Here is a 16,300-nt window from a genome sequence, read left to right as displayed (position 1 = left end):
GGGCTGGAGACTGTGAAAAAACAGAAAACACTGGGTTCAGGAAGCAAAAGGTGATTATTTCCAGAGTCAATGACAACTTTGGGGGATATGATCCTGCCTCGATTTTTGGGAGGCTAGGCCCTTACCCTTGGAGATACAACTCTTTTTCACCATCTCATTTCCCCATCCTGAAAATGACATTTTGGTCTCTACCAAGAACTTTATATAAATATTTTCTTGTGGAATTTTTTCTCCAAAATAGAGCTTCAGCAATGTTTTCATTCCCAACTGATGGGCTATTAGTGCATTGTGGGTATTGCTCAGTGAAAATCCTTTGCTAGTAGGTCTGCTGTATGATAGAAATTGTAGTGGAGGGATGGAGTAAGAGTCCTTGTGCTATAGCACTCAGATACCACCTGTTCCACTTTGTTCCAAAGTAGCGATCGGCCTACAGCCCCCCAGAGTTATTATGTCTCTGCCTTGTTCTCTCTCCTCTTCCCCCATATCCTCTAGCACAACCTTCCTCTACCCCAAATTCCACATTGGATTATCTTCAAAAGCTGGGCTGGCATTTTTGCCAGGTTCTCTTCTCTCCTCCTCCTGGACCTGGCTAATTCTAGCGCGGCCCAGCCTGACCCAGGTCTTCCTTGAAACTGCCTGTTCTACTCAAGAAGCTCAGCCAGCACAGGATGTCTCTTAAGAAACTGACATGTTGTTTCCTAGCAGGTGCCCTTGGAGGGGGGATGTCTCAAAGTAAAGGAGGCATACCTCTGGGCTCTAAGCAGAACTCTGTTTTCCAAGGGCAAAGATGAGGTGCTCATGGTTCTCAGATGATTTAATGACAATAATGGCTTTTCTTATCTATTATTCATGTTTTTACTTGTGAGGTATTTAGGGTGAATTTTATAGGTATGCTATCCAAGGAGGAGAAAGGAGCAAGAACTAACATTTATTGAGCATACAGTAGGAGTTAGGTTCATATACACTGGATCATATCACGGTGGTTAAGGGCGTAGTTTGGAGTGAGTCAGTGCTTCATTCTACACCACACATACCACTCCCTGGTTATGTGACTTGGGGAAGTCAGTAAATGACAGATAGCACCTGCTGTATAGACTTGCTGGGGGGCTTAAATGTGAAGCACTTAGTTCAGGACCTACTCTGGAGTTAGTGCTCAGCAGATATTATTGATTATTATTGTGCACATTTTACATATACAAAACCTGAGTCTCAGAGAGGTTAAGTAACTTACTCAAAATCCCACAGCTGGTTCTGTAATCCCCAGATAAATGTCCATCCAATTACATTTTGCTGCTGAGTGCATACTGCTTGTAGGTAGTGGCCCAGTTATCAAGGTTTCCTGAGACATCTAGTCTAGTATTATCTTCTGATAAATGATCTTTGGGCTAAATACACTTTCCCTGGGGATTTTGGAGGGGTAGATACAGGAAACCATAGATAGGAAAATATTCTGCCAGCCTGATCTCATTGATCTGTGAGGGGCAGCTCAGGGGTAGGCTTCCGAACAACCCTAGAACCTCCCAAAATCCCCAGCTCTTCTTCCTGCCCAGCCATTTCTCAGAGCTTTAGGAAGCAGTAGGATGCCCTGTAGCCATTATAGGCCTGGAAACTAGACTTGAGCGCTCTGGTCCCCTGGGAGGCGGCAGAGTACAGTGGCTGCCAGCACAGGCTTTGCAGTCAGGCCCAGAGGGATCCCAGGATCATTGTTCAACAGCTGGAGTGCCTTGAACAAGTCACTGCCCTTTCTCTCAGCCTCATTTTCATATCTGTAAGGCAGTGAGGAACATAATCCCAGCCTCCACAATTTGTTATAATAATTGAACCAGAATGTAGGTAAACTGTCAGGTGTTCCACAGATAGTAGCTCTTATTAATATTGTTTTAATCATTACTAATTGAAGAGGATGTTCTAATGCCTTGAAAAAAGCAAACCATCTGCCTTGCCCAGCCATCTACCTAGAATGAAAAGCAATTCAATCAATGAGCCTTCTCTTGGGCTGTTAGGACTGAGAGAATGGTCCAGCTGGGCAGGCTCAGCCTAGAGGCTATTCCCCACTTCCCAGTTGGGGATCTGGTCTCTTTCATCCTCATAAAACGCTGTGGCAGAGCTACCCAGGAGAGCCGAAGTCTCCAGGCTTTCAGAAGAGAAAGAGCCCACAATGGCCATGACTACTTTCTTACCTGACCTAGTCCCACTTCGCAACCCCCAACCCTCCCAGGACTCAGGCTTTCTGAGGAATGTAGGCTGGTCTGAGCTCCTGGAGTCTGGCCAGCACAGTGCCTACCTAGATGAGCTGGCTCCCCTGGACACCCCATCCTGCAGTCATGAGACCTCTGTGAGGATTCCTATCAGCCAGGCAGGCCCCTGTCCTTTCCAGCCTTCTCCAGGCCCAGCTGATTTAAAAAACTGTTTTCTTTGGACAATGTTGGCTTTCTTGGCTTCTCCCACTTTGTACTAATTTTTCTTTTTAGTTGCCTAGAATGATGTAAACTCTGCAGTGTGAGGGGTAAGAGTATGATCTTAGCGGGAGGCAGCTCTGGTTCCAATGGCCATTTTCTCATACTGCCCACAGGTACTTAGTGAGATAGGCACTGTGTGGAGCATTGGGCCAAGACTTTACAGGGATGAGGATTATTCATAAGCCCTCATAACACCCCCATTAGGTGGCTGCTGCCGACCTATGAGGACATTCAACCACGGAGAGGTAAAGTAACTTTCTAAAGGAAGCATGTGATGAGGTCATCACAGCATAGCAGAAGCAAGGCAGGGACCCAGGGGAAGGCAAGAAAAATGAGAGGAAGAAAGCAGATGAGGAATGAGGAGGAATAAGAGGTAAATAATCTTGTCCAGAGCCTGTCTCCTCAGCCCTAGGGATGGGGGGTCCAACTGATTTAGCTACTTCCCTCAGTTTTGCCAGGAGGAGATGTAGGGGAGGGAAAAGGAGGTCAGCTAGGGTTGAAGGGAAGATTTATGAAGATGCAGAAAAGCCTTTCCAGGTAAAGAAACGTCTGAACAGCCTTGGCAGACGGGATGCAGATAGGTGCGTTATCTCCCTGGGGGAGCAGGGAGCTTGAGAGGAGGATGCTGCTTTCACTGGTCACTCTCAACCATTTAATTCAGAGCCTGTGTTTGGATCCCAAGGGAGCTCAGGCTCCCAAAGTCATCAATAGACATGAGCCTAATGCAGCATTAGGGTCAATAAGATAATGAAGGTGGCACCCTTGATTCCTTTGGCTGCCAATTTGTCTTAATTTTTTAATTAACGAACAATTTCAGATGACAAAGCCTTGAACCACGGAGTAGTGCAATCTTTTGTGAGAGTTCTTCATCTCTTCCTATGTGTGATTTCCACCCTACCCTGACACCCCACACCCCCGGTGTTTCAGCAGTTTCCTCTTCTCCATTCCTGAAGAACCTGCATTTTCTTTTCCCAGCTCTGGTTTTGGCTTCCTGTGTGCTAAGCCTTTGCAGTTGTCATCATGTCTTCAGGATGCATTTGATAGGTACAGGAAGTTGCACCAGACGGAAGATGGAACCAACAATCAATAAAAAAAGAACTATGTTTCTAAGAAAAATGCATCATGGCTTCCCACAGGAGTTGTGAACCATATGTCCTAATATCCCTGGAACAATGGATCTAATTTTTAGCTCCTCTGCTCTGCCCTCCCGGCCATCTCAACAAGAAAGAAAATAGATCTTTCAACCTGCTGCTCCCCAGCTAATGATCTGTAGTAAAGATTGCCTTTCCTTTTAACTCATTCATCAGATACCACAAAATAAAATATGTCCCTCCTCTCCCGCTAGCTTTATTTCTCTCGGCTACTAGTTTAGTATATTTATGGTCTATGAGTCATCAAGCTGCCTCCTGATTGGATAAAAACCAAGCACCTCTGAGACCGTCAGTCAATTACAGCTATTCTCAGCTTCATTCACAGATTTATTAGCTTGCACACACAGAGAGAAATTCATTCGGCAAAGTTCATTCATAAAAATTTCAACACGCTGCGTATCATCCTGCACATCTCAGCTTTCGGCTGCAAATGGGCTTCTGAAAAAAGCTCCGAGAGGAGTCCAGGAGGGAGGGAAGCTCTGAGCGAGGGTAGGCAGGCTGGGAGGGGATCTGAGGAACACGGACCCATCACAAGTCAGTGAAACAATGCGGAGCAGCGCCCGTCAGTAGTACTCCTGGCTGGTGGCCCAGAACGATGCAAGACAAGATCTTCCAAGAGAGGGCAGCCTTCGGAATCAACGAACCCAGGCAGAAGGGCCTTTGGCTCATAGATACAATTTTTTTTTCTTTTTAAATGAACAATCACTGGAACAAATAAAGGGTTAATAGGCCAGTCATTTGCCCCGCCCTGTGGGAGCCGAAGGGAGCAGGTTCGAAAGTTCCTGTGTGCAGAACAGAACGCTGGGGTAAGGGTGGGAGTGGGGTGCTAAATATTTCTACTAGGCTCCTGCAAGGCTAGTGATGCGGCGGGCCCCCCCGGCCGGTGCTCGCCCGGGTTCTGTGCCTAAGAGTTGGCCGTGAGCGACCACCGCCACCGGGAGCCTGGGTCTAGGCTCTCCCGACAAGGATTCCAAGGCGAGAACACTGGTGCCTCTGCCTGGGCCAGGGAGGGACTGAAATCAGAGAGCAGGGGAGGCGTTTCCCCGCTGGGTTGTCACCCTTAAGGGGCCGGGAGCCGAGGTGGGCGAGCTCGAGAGCAGAGTTGGAGAGGTGGCTGCTGCGAGTTGCATCGGGCGTTGAGGCGTTTGATGTCTGCACCGTTTATCTACCAGACGACGAGGCGATTTATGCAACAGTATCCTGTTTCAGCACTGCCAAGGCTATGCGAGAACGCAGCCAGGACAGCCTGGCAGGACTCGTGCTGTATGTAGGACTCTTCGGGCACCCCGGGATGCTGCACAGGGCCAAGTACAGCCGCTTTCGGAACGAGTCGATCACGTCCTTGGACGAAGGTAACTCCGGAGGCTCGGTCGGGAACAAGGGCTCATCGCAGCCTCCCCACCCCGCCCTGGCACCTCACCTGCCGGCTGAAGATGCCGCCTTGCCGTCGCAGGAGAGCCCCACCCCACTGTGCACCTTGATCCCCCGCATGGCGAGCATGAAGCTAGCCAACCCGGCCACTTTGCTGAGTCTGAAAAACTTTTGCCTGGGTACCAAAGAGGTGCCTCGGCTGAAGCTCCAGGAAAGCCGGGACCCAGGTTCCAGCAGTCCCTCTTCCCCAGAAACCAGTCAAAGTAGGTCTGGGACTGCACCTCCACCGCAGCCGGACCTGGTGGGCCACAGGGCAACCGCCCTAACCCCTGATTCGTGCCCGCTTCCGGGCCCTGGGGAGCCACCCCTTAGGAGCAGGCAGGACAGACACTTTCTACAGCACCTGTTGGGGATGGGCATGAACTACTGTGTGAAGGTAAGTCCATTTTCCTCTCTGCACTCTTTCTAAGAACTTCTGTGGAAGGGGGCATCTTCTCTGCTTTCTGCAAGGGGTCTAACGTTACCTACCTGGGTTCTGTGTTTGGACAGGATATGATTCAACTGGACCAAGGAGGAGGGGAGCTGGGTTTACAAATGTCCCTACAACTATCTGACTTGTACTGGAGTCAGGCAGCCTTTGGTTCAAGGACATGAACTGGTGCTAACTTGTAGGACATGAACCTGTGGGTACTTGGCAGGTGTAGAGGCAAGTTCTGATAGAGGCAGCTGATGGCACCACTTTGTCCCCACTGGACCTAGTATTCTGGCCAAAAAGAGTCAAGGACTTCAAATCTGATCAGTGACTGAGACTTGGTAGGTTATACTGGCCATTGTATTTTGGATGAATACAGTAAAGATTTCTGTGCTATAGAAACACATGGTGTGTAAGGGGCTTGAATTATTCTTTAAAAATTTATTTCAGCATTTAGCAAACACTTCTCAAAACATGTCCGAGTCTCTAACCTTGTGCTAGGAGCTAGTCTTAGCTCTCCAGTGCACATTTATTGCTTTTACTGCCTACGCTGCAGCAACTAGGCCTTGTCCATGAGCTATGGGCAAAATCAAGGTCCTTGCTGGCCTTGTATCTGTCCTTGCTCGATCAAGATTTGGGCAAATGAAGATTTGGCCTGTGCCCTTTCGGAGCTCAAATTTCAATGAGGGAGATCAATGAATACATGCGAAATACTAAGATAATAATACTTAGCAATAGACAGCTAGTATGAGAATGCTGAGGGAATTCAGAAAAAAGGAACGATTATGTGATCTGGGATTCATTCACATGGGGAACCCTCAAGAGAAGATGAATCTTGGAAGAAATGTCAAATCCGGGTTGGCAGAAAGGAGGAAATTCCTGGTAGGCCAAGAATAGGAGCAAAGTCACTGTGGTGGCTGCAGGGGAGCACCGCACGGGCTGGGCCTTATGGAAAAGGAAGGGGACTGCTGGAGAATAGTGGGGGACTGAGGGAGGGGCTGGGCTTGTAGTTCTCAAACAAGTATGAGTTGAATAAAGACAAACAGAGATCACGAGTAGCTTGAGAGACCGAAGTTGACCGAAGCTCTTAAATGCCGAATGAGGAGACTGTAAATACTCTGACTGGTAAATGAGAATCCTCCATGGTTTGTAGGGCATGGCTTGCTGAAAGTAATTTTTAAAAGACCAGTCGTTGATTTATTTGACATGGATTGAAGCAGGGAAAAATTAGAGACTTGGAGGGCAGTAAGAAAGATACTCTGAGAGTTTAGGTATGAGGGAATGAGAACACTGATTAAGGTGGAGAGGAGAGAAAGGAGGTGACTGGTAAGCCATTCTGTGAGAGAAGAATGAGAGAAATCTCAACAACCCTGGGAGATTCAGCAGATTATTTCAGATCATAATATAAATAATAGAATAGCGAACATTTATGGAGCAGTGGGTAGATTGGTTTGTTACCATTGTTGTTTATTGGGGTCATGAAGATTATTGATGGAGAGTTGTAAAGAGTGAAGAAAAGCCTTTCAAATTGAAGTCTCGGAATGACGTCGGTGATGCCAATGACTGAAGCAGAGAAAATTAGGAAGTGGACTCGTTTTAAGTTTGTTTTTGACATATTAAATTTAATGTAATGATCTCTAAATAATGCTAATATGTAGGTAGACAGTCATATAAGACTAACACTCAGGTGAGATGTCTGATCTGAAGGTATACAGAGCTAGCCCAATAACTGTATTACAAACAGACAATTAGGATCTCAAGGAAGGCCAAATAGTAAACACTGGAAGGGTTACAGAGAGAGCAGGCTTGGGCAGTCCTGGCAAATGGGTAACTAAAACCTCTAAAGCAAATAAATGTATGGGACATGCAGCTCTTGCCCTCCCCCACAGTGACATGGCACATAATGTAAATACTTTCATGTTTCTACTCAAAGTTCACGGGCATATTCTCATTTGTCAAGATTAGGTGTGTGCCAGGCCCTCATGGGAAAATGAGTGACTCTCCAAACCTGGGCTCTCTGCACCTGCCTTACTGTCACCTACACATCCTCTAGCCTCTGCCTCAGCTTTCCTTTCCTCTTGTACCTCCTGCAACCTCTCCATACCCACACACCTGTACAATTTTAAATGTGAAAAGAGTTGCTGTGTGATCTCTAGTTTCCCTAGGGATTGGCTCCTCTGGCGTTTTAGATTTTTAATGTGGCCACCGTCTGTCTTCTTATGGCAATAATCACTGACCCCAGAAAAAGTGCCAACCCCATGACCTAAATGAACCTCACAAGATTGCCAATATCTGTGACATCCAATACAAGCTAATGACATCTCTTATGAAGTCAAAATAGGTGAAAGAACTTACTTTATTAAGTTTTATAGAATCCTAACTTTGAAAGATGGAAGAGACTCAGAAGTTATCAAGGTCAATTCCTTTATGGTGAAACCAAACCCCAGAGAAGGGGTTTCTCAAAGGCCACACAGGTGAGTTAAAGCAGGGTGAGATCTAGAGCCCAAATCTCCTGTGTGCCATTCTCACCTGTCTTCACCACAAGTTTCCATGCTGGTTGTTGTTCTGTTACTCAGAATTCTTTTGAGATGTGAACCAATTTTGAAAATGAATGCCAAGCTATTAATTTACAGTAAAAATATCATACCAAATGAACCAAACTTGTGAACTCTGTATTCCCATCTGTAGGAAAAAGCACGTTAAAACATTTAAATCAAACCTTGCTTGCTAATAATGGATTCAGAGGAGAGAACTGAGAGAAAGATGGTCTTAATGGCTAGTTGACACAGGGCTGGTGGATTTAGGGGCAAATTTTACAGGAAAAAGGCCACTTCATATTCTACCTTCTTATCCATATCATGTGACTGTTCCTCTCCCTGCCCCAACTTATTCGCTAATCCATTCATCCATTTATTCAACAAATAATACAAATATGCAAATTGCATTATGAATCAATTATGCAGCAGTAACTGTTCTAGGCACTGGGCATCTATGAACAAAACGAATCACTTCTAAGCATCAGTAAACAAAAGAGGTCTGACTCACTGTGATATATTTTAGTGAGTGGAGATAGGTTCAATTGAATAAATAAAAAAATATACTATTTCAGATGGTAATAAGTGCTATGGAGAGCAATAAAGTGGGGTAAGTGAAAAAGGCAGTAGCTTGGGTGGGAATGGAAGTTATTCCTTTTGGGTAAAAAGTGGAATTGTTATAGCTACTCTTTATTTTGTTTTCTTGCATCTTTTCTCTTTACAATAAGGACTATATTTTCCATCTGCACTAAGCTAGAGTTGACTTTGGGTTAAATATTCTCTTTAAAAAATGGCTCGTTTGGTCTTATGATGTAGAATCAATTATACAGCTGAAAACACTTCATGAATCCCGAGCACCTGTTTTGAGTAACTTTAATTTAAACTCAGACTTTGGACCCCCCGAAGGTCTCTCAGGGAAGGGGGCCTAACCATTCTTTGAAAGATATTGAGCCAGGAATAGGACAGTGAGATCCCAGTCTGGGCAAAGTAGTGAGGTGGGCAAAGCCCATTAAATGGTGTCAAATATGACTTCATTCTCCCCATAAGACTAAGTCTGCTTTCTTTAGAGGCCTTTCCAAGTCCATTCATCCATCAGCAGACATTCATTTAAAGGTCTCCCAGGTGCCCAATGTAGCGGGGAATGTGGAAAATCTACACCGTGACAGTGTTCTCCTCTTTAAATGAGGGAATTGGCTTGAAAGCCCTCGCAGCACCAGTGTTTAATGAATGAAGGGTTCCTTTCTCATACGGGAGGTGTTTAAAATGTCAGTTTCCTTTCCACCTCTGAACTTGGCTCAAAGACGTAATAAAGCAGAGGCAAAGAAACCAACCCCGACGAGCTGTGGCAGGTAACCGCAGTGGCCCTCACCACAACCCCCTGAGGAAGGCTGTGTTCTCCAGGTGAAGACACTGAGAGCCCAGGTGTTTGTGATCCACAGGATACTTCACAACTAGTAAGTAGCAGACTGAGGATTCCTATCCAGGTGTGTCTCACTTCAATGTTTCTCCTCTTCCCAACCTCTCACTTGACTCCAAGCAAGACGGGCAATCTCTGAAGTATGGGAATGGAGTAACATAGATGAAAGGCCACACTGTGCAGGATAGCCTCATCATAGCACCAGCCCACGGAACTTGCCTTGTCATATCCATGTGAGTGATTTCAGTCTCTTCACTTCAGCCCAGCCCAGCCAACTGTTTGCTAGATCGTATTACTTTCCTAGGGCTTCTGTAACAAGTACCACAAACTGGGTGGCTTACTACTATAGAAATCAATTCTCTCACAGTTCTTGAGGCTAGACGTCTGAAATCAAGATATCAGCCAAGTCACTCTGTCTCTAAAAGCTCTAGGGGGGGATTCTTAGAGCTCTTCCTTGTCTCTTCTAGCTTTTGGTAATTGCCAGCAATTCTTGGTGCTCCTTGGCTTGTAGGTGCATCACTCCAGTCTCTGCCTCTGTCTTCACATGCATTCTTTCTGTGTGTCCATGGCCAAATTTCCCTCTTTTTTATAAGAACATCAGTCATTGGATTAGGACTCACTCTCATCTAGATTCATCTCATCTTCATTTGATGACATTTGCAAAGACCCTCTTTCCAAAGAAGGTCACACTCTCAGGTTCTGAGGGTTAAGACTTGGACGTATCTTTTTTGGTGGACAAAATTCAACCCAAAACAGTCCCCAAGAACATTTATTGCAATGTGTTTGCTCACATAGGCCTTCTTGGGTATCAAGCTCATCAGCTTTGTGTGCAAATAGAAATTTGTGTTGAAAGATTTTCTTTACTTCCTTTGTAAATCCCACAGTATACTCTTACCATCCATCTTCTCCTGTCTAAGGTATCTTATCACTGAGCCAGTAAACTAGTATTATCAATCATCTATTGTCTAGACTAGATGTAGTCCACAGTACCAAATGTTATGTCTACCTCAAGTAGCTTTTCCATAGGAGATGACAGTTCTAGGAATTTGAAGACTTGTATTAAAGTAAGGGCTCTGACACTAAGTTGTGTGACTTTGGGTGAGTCACTTCACCTCTGTGGGCCTCATTTTCTCATATTTAAAAGAAGAAAGAAGTTTCCGCCAGGCACGGTGGCTCACGCCTGTAACCCCAGCACTTAGGGAGGCCGAGGCATGCAGATCACTTGAGGTCAGGAGTTCGAGACCAGACTGGCCAACATGGTGAAACCGCATCTCTACTAGAAATACACAAATTAGCCGAGCATGTTTACGTGCACCTGCACTCCCAGCTACTTGGGAGGCTGAGGTGGGAAGTTTGCTTGAACCTGGGAAGTGGAGGTTGTAGTGAGCTGAGATCGTGCCACTACACTCCAGCTTGGGCAAGAGAGCAAGACTCTGTCTCAAAGAAAAAAAAAAAAAAAAGAAAAGAAGAAGTAGTAGTAGTTTGAACAAATGCTGCTTAAAATCCTGAGAGTCCAGGTATTTTTTCCTACCTGTTTGAACCCCCTTACTATTAGGATCTCTTTTGGTTAGAAAGAGTTACCTTGAGGAAATAATGTTTATCTGCTTTGTGTTAGCAGAGAAGAGAAAGAATGTCCTTCAGGGATGCATTCAATTCTATTTTAGCACCCTCTTGCTAACACTGAGCTGGCTTCACCAGTAAGGCAGAAAGGAGGGTGTTATACTGGCACGGGTGGAGGCAGTAAGTTTCAGAGAGATGGAGGGCGGTAGAACAGCATCCAAGAGTAGGATTCCAGGGAGGGGTGAAGCGTGGGCTAGTTCGGGGGCAGGCCAGGGTTGGAAGAGGTGAGTGATAGTGGATGGGATTGTGGGAACATGGCATTCATTCCTCACGTGTCTGGCCAGTTAGGTCTGACTGGACTTGGTGTCCAACAGGAGGACGGCAGAAGCGACAGAAATTAAGTCTTCTCTATTTTCTCTGGACAAAAGAGCCAAGTAAAAAAGGCCTTGCCACACACATAGCCTGGTAACTCTAACCTTGAAAGAGGGAGATTTGTAACTCCAGGAGACTCCTGGAAAGACAGTCCCATGGTTTACACAATGAAGCCAGACCTGGGTCGCTCAGGTACCCACAGTGAAGGGAAATGGCTTTCTGCCTCTGTAAATTTCCCTCTTTTCTAAGTTATTGGTGGTTGAGAGGGTGGTAGTATGGATGGAAGGAAACAATTCCAGCTAAAACTGATGCCTTGGCTTTGAGGGTATTATATTTTCCTTCCTATTTCTTTCTTGGAGTAGATGTGGAAGTAGATTCTGCTAGAACTTAGAGAAAACCTGGCAGGTTTGACCCATTCCCCTGTTCTCTCTAGACCTTCACATATCCCTTGATTGGTCCAGTCCTTCCATGCCCCTCTACACTAGAGCCTTAACTGCAAGAGTCTTAGAGATCAGTGAGTCCACACACTTCATTTTGCAGCTGAGGAAACTAAGGCTCAGACATGTGAAGTGACTTGCCCCCAGCCACACATCTACCAGTGGTGGAACCCAGACAAGAGTTCCTAGTTCTGTGTACAGCACTGTATTTTCTACCTCCATCTTGTTTCATCTTCCCCCACTCTCTGAACTAAATGTGCTACACCAAATGCCTCTACATGATTAAAATGCTGGGTGTGCTTTTTAGAAAGATAATTACAAAAACTTCTTTCTAATAGGAAAATTGTCTTAAAATAGCAGTGAGAAGAAAAGAGGGAGCATAGAAGAGTGGCAAGGAGCCCAAAGAGCACTGGCTTGGCCAGTTTCAACCTTTTGATTAAGGAGGTCCCTGTGGATGGCTGTGGGTTCATGTTGGGCCAGGACTTGTTACCACATGCATGGACTGGCTCCCATTTCATTCATTTGCTGCAACCTTGATGACCTTAGGGTCATTTCCCCAATATGGCTCCCTCTCATTTCCACGTTCATGTTACTCTGAAGCCAATACAGTGTTATCATATGGAGGGACCGAACCAAGCCTGGATCCCAATATGACAGTTCCATCACCAGGAGGGTGATCTAAATGATGCATACAGGCTGCCCCACCCTCCCCATCCAGCTTCACTCACTTACATCATGCATCTGCATCTGAAGGTGGCTAGGTTTGCACACCCACCAGTGGCATTGGAATGTGAAGACATTTCTAGCCCCTTTGTCTTTCATTTTCCACTCAGAATATGTGGGAAGGGAGCTGAGAACGTCTTCTTCCTGGGTAAACATACTGGGACGTCTTTCTTTTATGCAAAGGGACAAAGAGTACTGGGGGCTACGTGAGACCCAAGAGAGGGATCCTGCCTACTCAACTCAGGGAGGTTTTTCTCATTTAACAATGTTACAAAGAGTTTTTAAGGGTAGTAGAACTCTAGGATTAGTACAGGCTGTTCCTATTTCATGAAGAGATTGCGGGTGAAGAGTTAATTTGTACATCAGTTCTTTGAGATATGAAATTTCCCAGAGAAATGTAACTAAAACTTGATAAGCCTTCTCATAGTTAGGGAGCGGATAAAATAACAAACTGTATGTAAAAAGCTTAGCACAGAGCCTGTCTCATAGTAGGTCCCAAGTGGAAGGACGAGAATGGATTTTCAGTAGCCTAGGGGTGCCTCTGGGCCAAAAACTCAGGATAGACTAAACTTGGTTTTGGCATTTCCCCGCATTCCTTTGGCATACTTTCTTCTGGCCAGCAGCGCCACCCTGGCAGAGCTTTCTTCCCTAAGTCTTGCCTTGTGCTGCTCACCAGCGAGGGCCTGCCTGCCTTCTCTAAAGCTGCCTAATGTTTATCCGCTAGTCCCCTGCTCCTCCGGTGCAGCACAGCGAAAAGCATCTGCATTTTGGAAAGATGTTAATTTACTTCACTGACTCTTTATTGTAACGTTTCCCAAAGTTTGCTGAGGACCACCTGTATCAGTTAAAAATGCTTGTTAAAAATGCAGATTCCCAGTCCCCATCTTGGACTTATTGGACCAGAATGTCTGAGGCTGGGGCCCAGAAACCTGCATTTTTGGCAAACTCCTTATGTGATTCTGTGGCAGAGAAGATTTGGGAACCTCTGCTGAGTCCAGTCAGAGCAATGGTTCTCAACTGGGAATTATTTTGCCATGCAAGGGACATTTGGTAATGTCTGGAGACGTTTTTGATTGTCATAACTGGGAGGGGAGGTGAGTGCTACTGGCCTTTAGTGGCTGGAGGGCAGGATGCAGCTAAACAGCCTGCAAGGCCCAGGGCAGCTCCCACAACACAGAATTGTGAGGCCCAACGTGTCAAAAGTGCTGATACTGAGAAACCTTGAGCCAGTGGGATGAAGTGTATGAACCAGGGATGTAGATTAGGAGGCAATATTAAATGGAAAAATAAACAACTGCTCAGTGGTTCCTGTAAATCTAATCTAAGCCACTTCTAAATGTTCTCATTTTCTTCTTTCCCCTCTTTAAAATCTACAGATTCTCTAAAAATTGTAGTTCACACCACTTTCCACCCGAACAGTACTCCTGGGGCTTCCATATCAGGATCTCATGTCATGGGATGAACGTGGACCACATGAGCCATATGTTGCTATGAGCAACTCGTATATCAAGGATGTCTACATTAGGACAGATTCTACCTTAACCCAGGGACACTCGGGCTAAATGGCATTGACAGGCTGGCTTAGTTTCTTTTTCTGTGGAGGGGGATGGAAATATGAGATTTTATTAGCATTTGTTTGGAAATATAGGAACACAACATCACATTCTCATTAACATAATAGCTATGATTTGTTGAGCTCTGTGTATGTTGCAGGAAGCTTGCATCAGTTACCTCACAATGACCCTGTGGAGTGGGTGGATGGGGAGGAAACTGACACCAAGAGAGGTCCATTATCTGGCCTTGATGCTTGTAAGTAGCAAGCGTCAGTATTGAAATGGGAGTCCAACATGTCAACTCCACTGTTGTAGTTTGCTTTACACAGTGTTTTTTTTTTTTTTTTTTTTTTAACTTTTATTTTAAGTTCAGGGGTACATGTTACATAGGTAAACTTGCATCATGGCGGTTTGTTGTACAGATTATTTCATCACACAGGTATTAAACCTGGTAGCCATTAGTTATTTTTCCTAATCTTCTCCCTCCTCTCATCCTCCACCCTCTGATAGGCCCCAGTGTGTGTTATTCCCCTCTATATGTCCATGTGTTCTCATCATTTAGCTCCCACTTGTAAGTGAGAACATGCAGTATTTGGTTTTCTGTTCCTGCATTAGTTTACTATGGATAATGGCCTCCAGTTCCATCCATGTCCCTGCAAAGGGCATGATCTCATTCTTTTTTATGGCTGCATAGTATTCCACGGTATATATGTACCACATTTTCTTTATCCAGTCTATCACTGATGGTCATTTAGGTTGATTCCATGTCTTTGCTATTGTGAATAGTGCTGCAGTGAACATACACATGCATGTGTCTTTATAATAAAATGATTTATATTCCTTTGGGTATATACCCAGTAACGAGATTGCTGGGTTGAATGGTATTTCTGTCTTTAGATCTTTGAGGAATCGCCACACTGTCTTCCACAATGGTTGAACTAATTTACACTCCCACCAACAGTGTATAAGCATTCCCTTTTCTCCACAATCTCACCAGCATCTGTTATTTTTTGGTATTTTAATAACCATTCTGATTGGTGTGAGATGGCATGTGGTTTTGGTTTGCATCGCTCTAATGATCAGTGATGTTGAGACTTTTTCATATGATAGTTGGCCACGTGGATGTCTTCTTTTGAGAAGTGTCTGTTCATGTATGTCTTGTCCCCACTTTTTAATGGGTTTGTTTTTTTCTTGTAAATTTAAGTTCCTTATAGATGGTGAGTACTAGACCTTTGTTGGATGCATAGTTTGCAAAACTTTTCCCCCTTTCTGTAGGTTGTCTGTTTACTCTGTTGATAGTTTCTTTTGCTGTGCAAATAGCTTTGTATCTTAATCATGGTATCCTACTGTTACCAGTACCTTCATTTCCACAGGGAAATGCATTAAGATTTTTAACAACTAATTTACAAGTAAATTTTAAGAGCAGAGCCTGTCTTGGGGTTGAAAACTTCCTCTAGTTAGAGGGGTTGACATTCCAGAAGGCAGGAGATTTGAAAAACCCATGTGCTTTAAGGATAACCCCAGAAATTAGATTTTTACTCTCAATATCATCAGAGAATAATTTATTATACAGATGAATCATTTATTGGGAAGTGGTGAAATGCATAATTCAAACTTAATTTTTTTTAACCTAATGCCAATCCTGGCTCCTTGAAATGCCATTGTCCCTCCCATGTCCCTCTCAGCTTGGTTCCTTTAACCCTGGACTCAGAACTCATCTGATACATTAGACTACAAAGTTCTGTTTCATGGTGAGTTAAGCTCTCCAAGGTCACAGGGCTCATCGGCAGCAGAGCAAAGACTAAATTTCACATCTCCTTACTCCCGAGCCAGTGCTCTTTCCACTACATTATGTGAATGAGACATAATTTTTGCATAAGAAAGTGTAGTAGGAAAGTAAAGCAAGGATGTCAACATAAATTACTGTAATAAATGTTAGGTTATAATAAATGAAACCAACGTGATACCAATGAAGGATTATGGGAGTTCAGAGAAGAAAGGGCACACCTTCTACTTGAGATGATTAGAGAAAGTTTCATGGAGGAAGAGGTATCTTACCTGAGTTTTAAGAAATGGGTAGCGTTTCCATAGGCTGAGATGGAGAGAGACCCTAGGCAAAGTGAAGGCATGGAGGTGGGAAAGTGGAGGATGTATTTGGGGAGCAGTGAGCGGTTTGACTTGGTTGAAGAGTGCAAGAGGCATATGTAGGAAATCAGAGGGAAAATAAGATGGACTGATACAACAAGGTTAT

General features: G+C 44.7%; 1 protein-coding gene across 1 annotated transcript in view; it reads left to right on the top strand.

The window, feature by feature from the left end:
• The first annotated feature begins 4,449 nt into the window (after positions 1 to 4,449).
• The window catches only part of SHC4 (SHC adaptor protein 4), a 137,623-nt gene continuing 125,772 nt past the window's right edge, over positions 4,450 to 16,300 (top strand). The window contains exon 1 of the mRNA XM_008016683.3: positions 4,450 to 5,417. Within this exon, the coding sequence (XP_008014874.3) occupies positions 4,833 to 5,417 (585 nt within the window). The 5' untranslated portion in view covers positions 4,450 to 4,832. The remainder of the gene's footprint in view (positions 5,418 to 16,300) is intronic.

Source organism: Chlorocebus sabaeus, chromosome 26 (genome assembly GCF_047675955.1).
Source record: "Chlorocebus sabaeus isolate Y175 chromosome 26, mChlSab1.0.hap1, whole genome shotgun sequence".
NCBI classification, from domain to species: Eukaryota; Metazoa; Chordata; class Mammalia; order Primates; family Cercopithecidae; genus Chlorocebus; species Chlorocebus sabaeus.
This window is presented reverse-complemented; position numbering and strand designations above follow the sequence as displayed.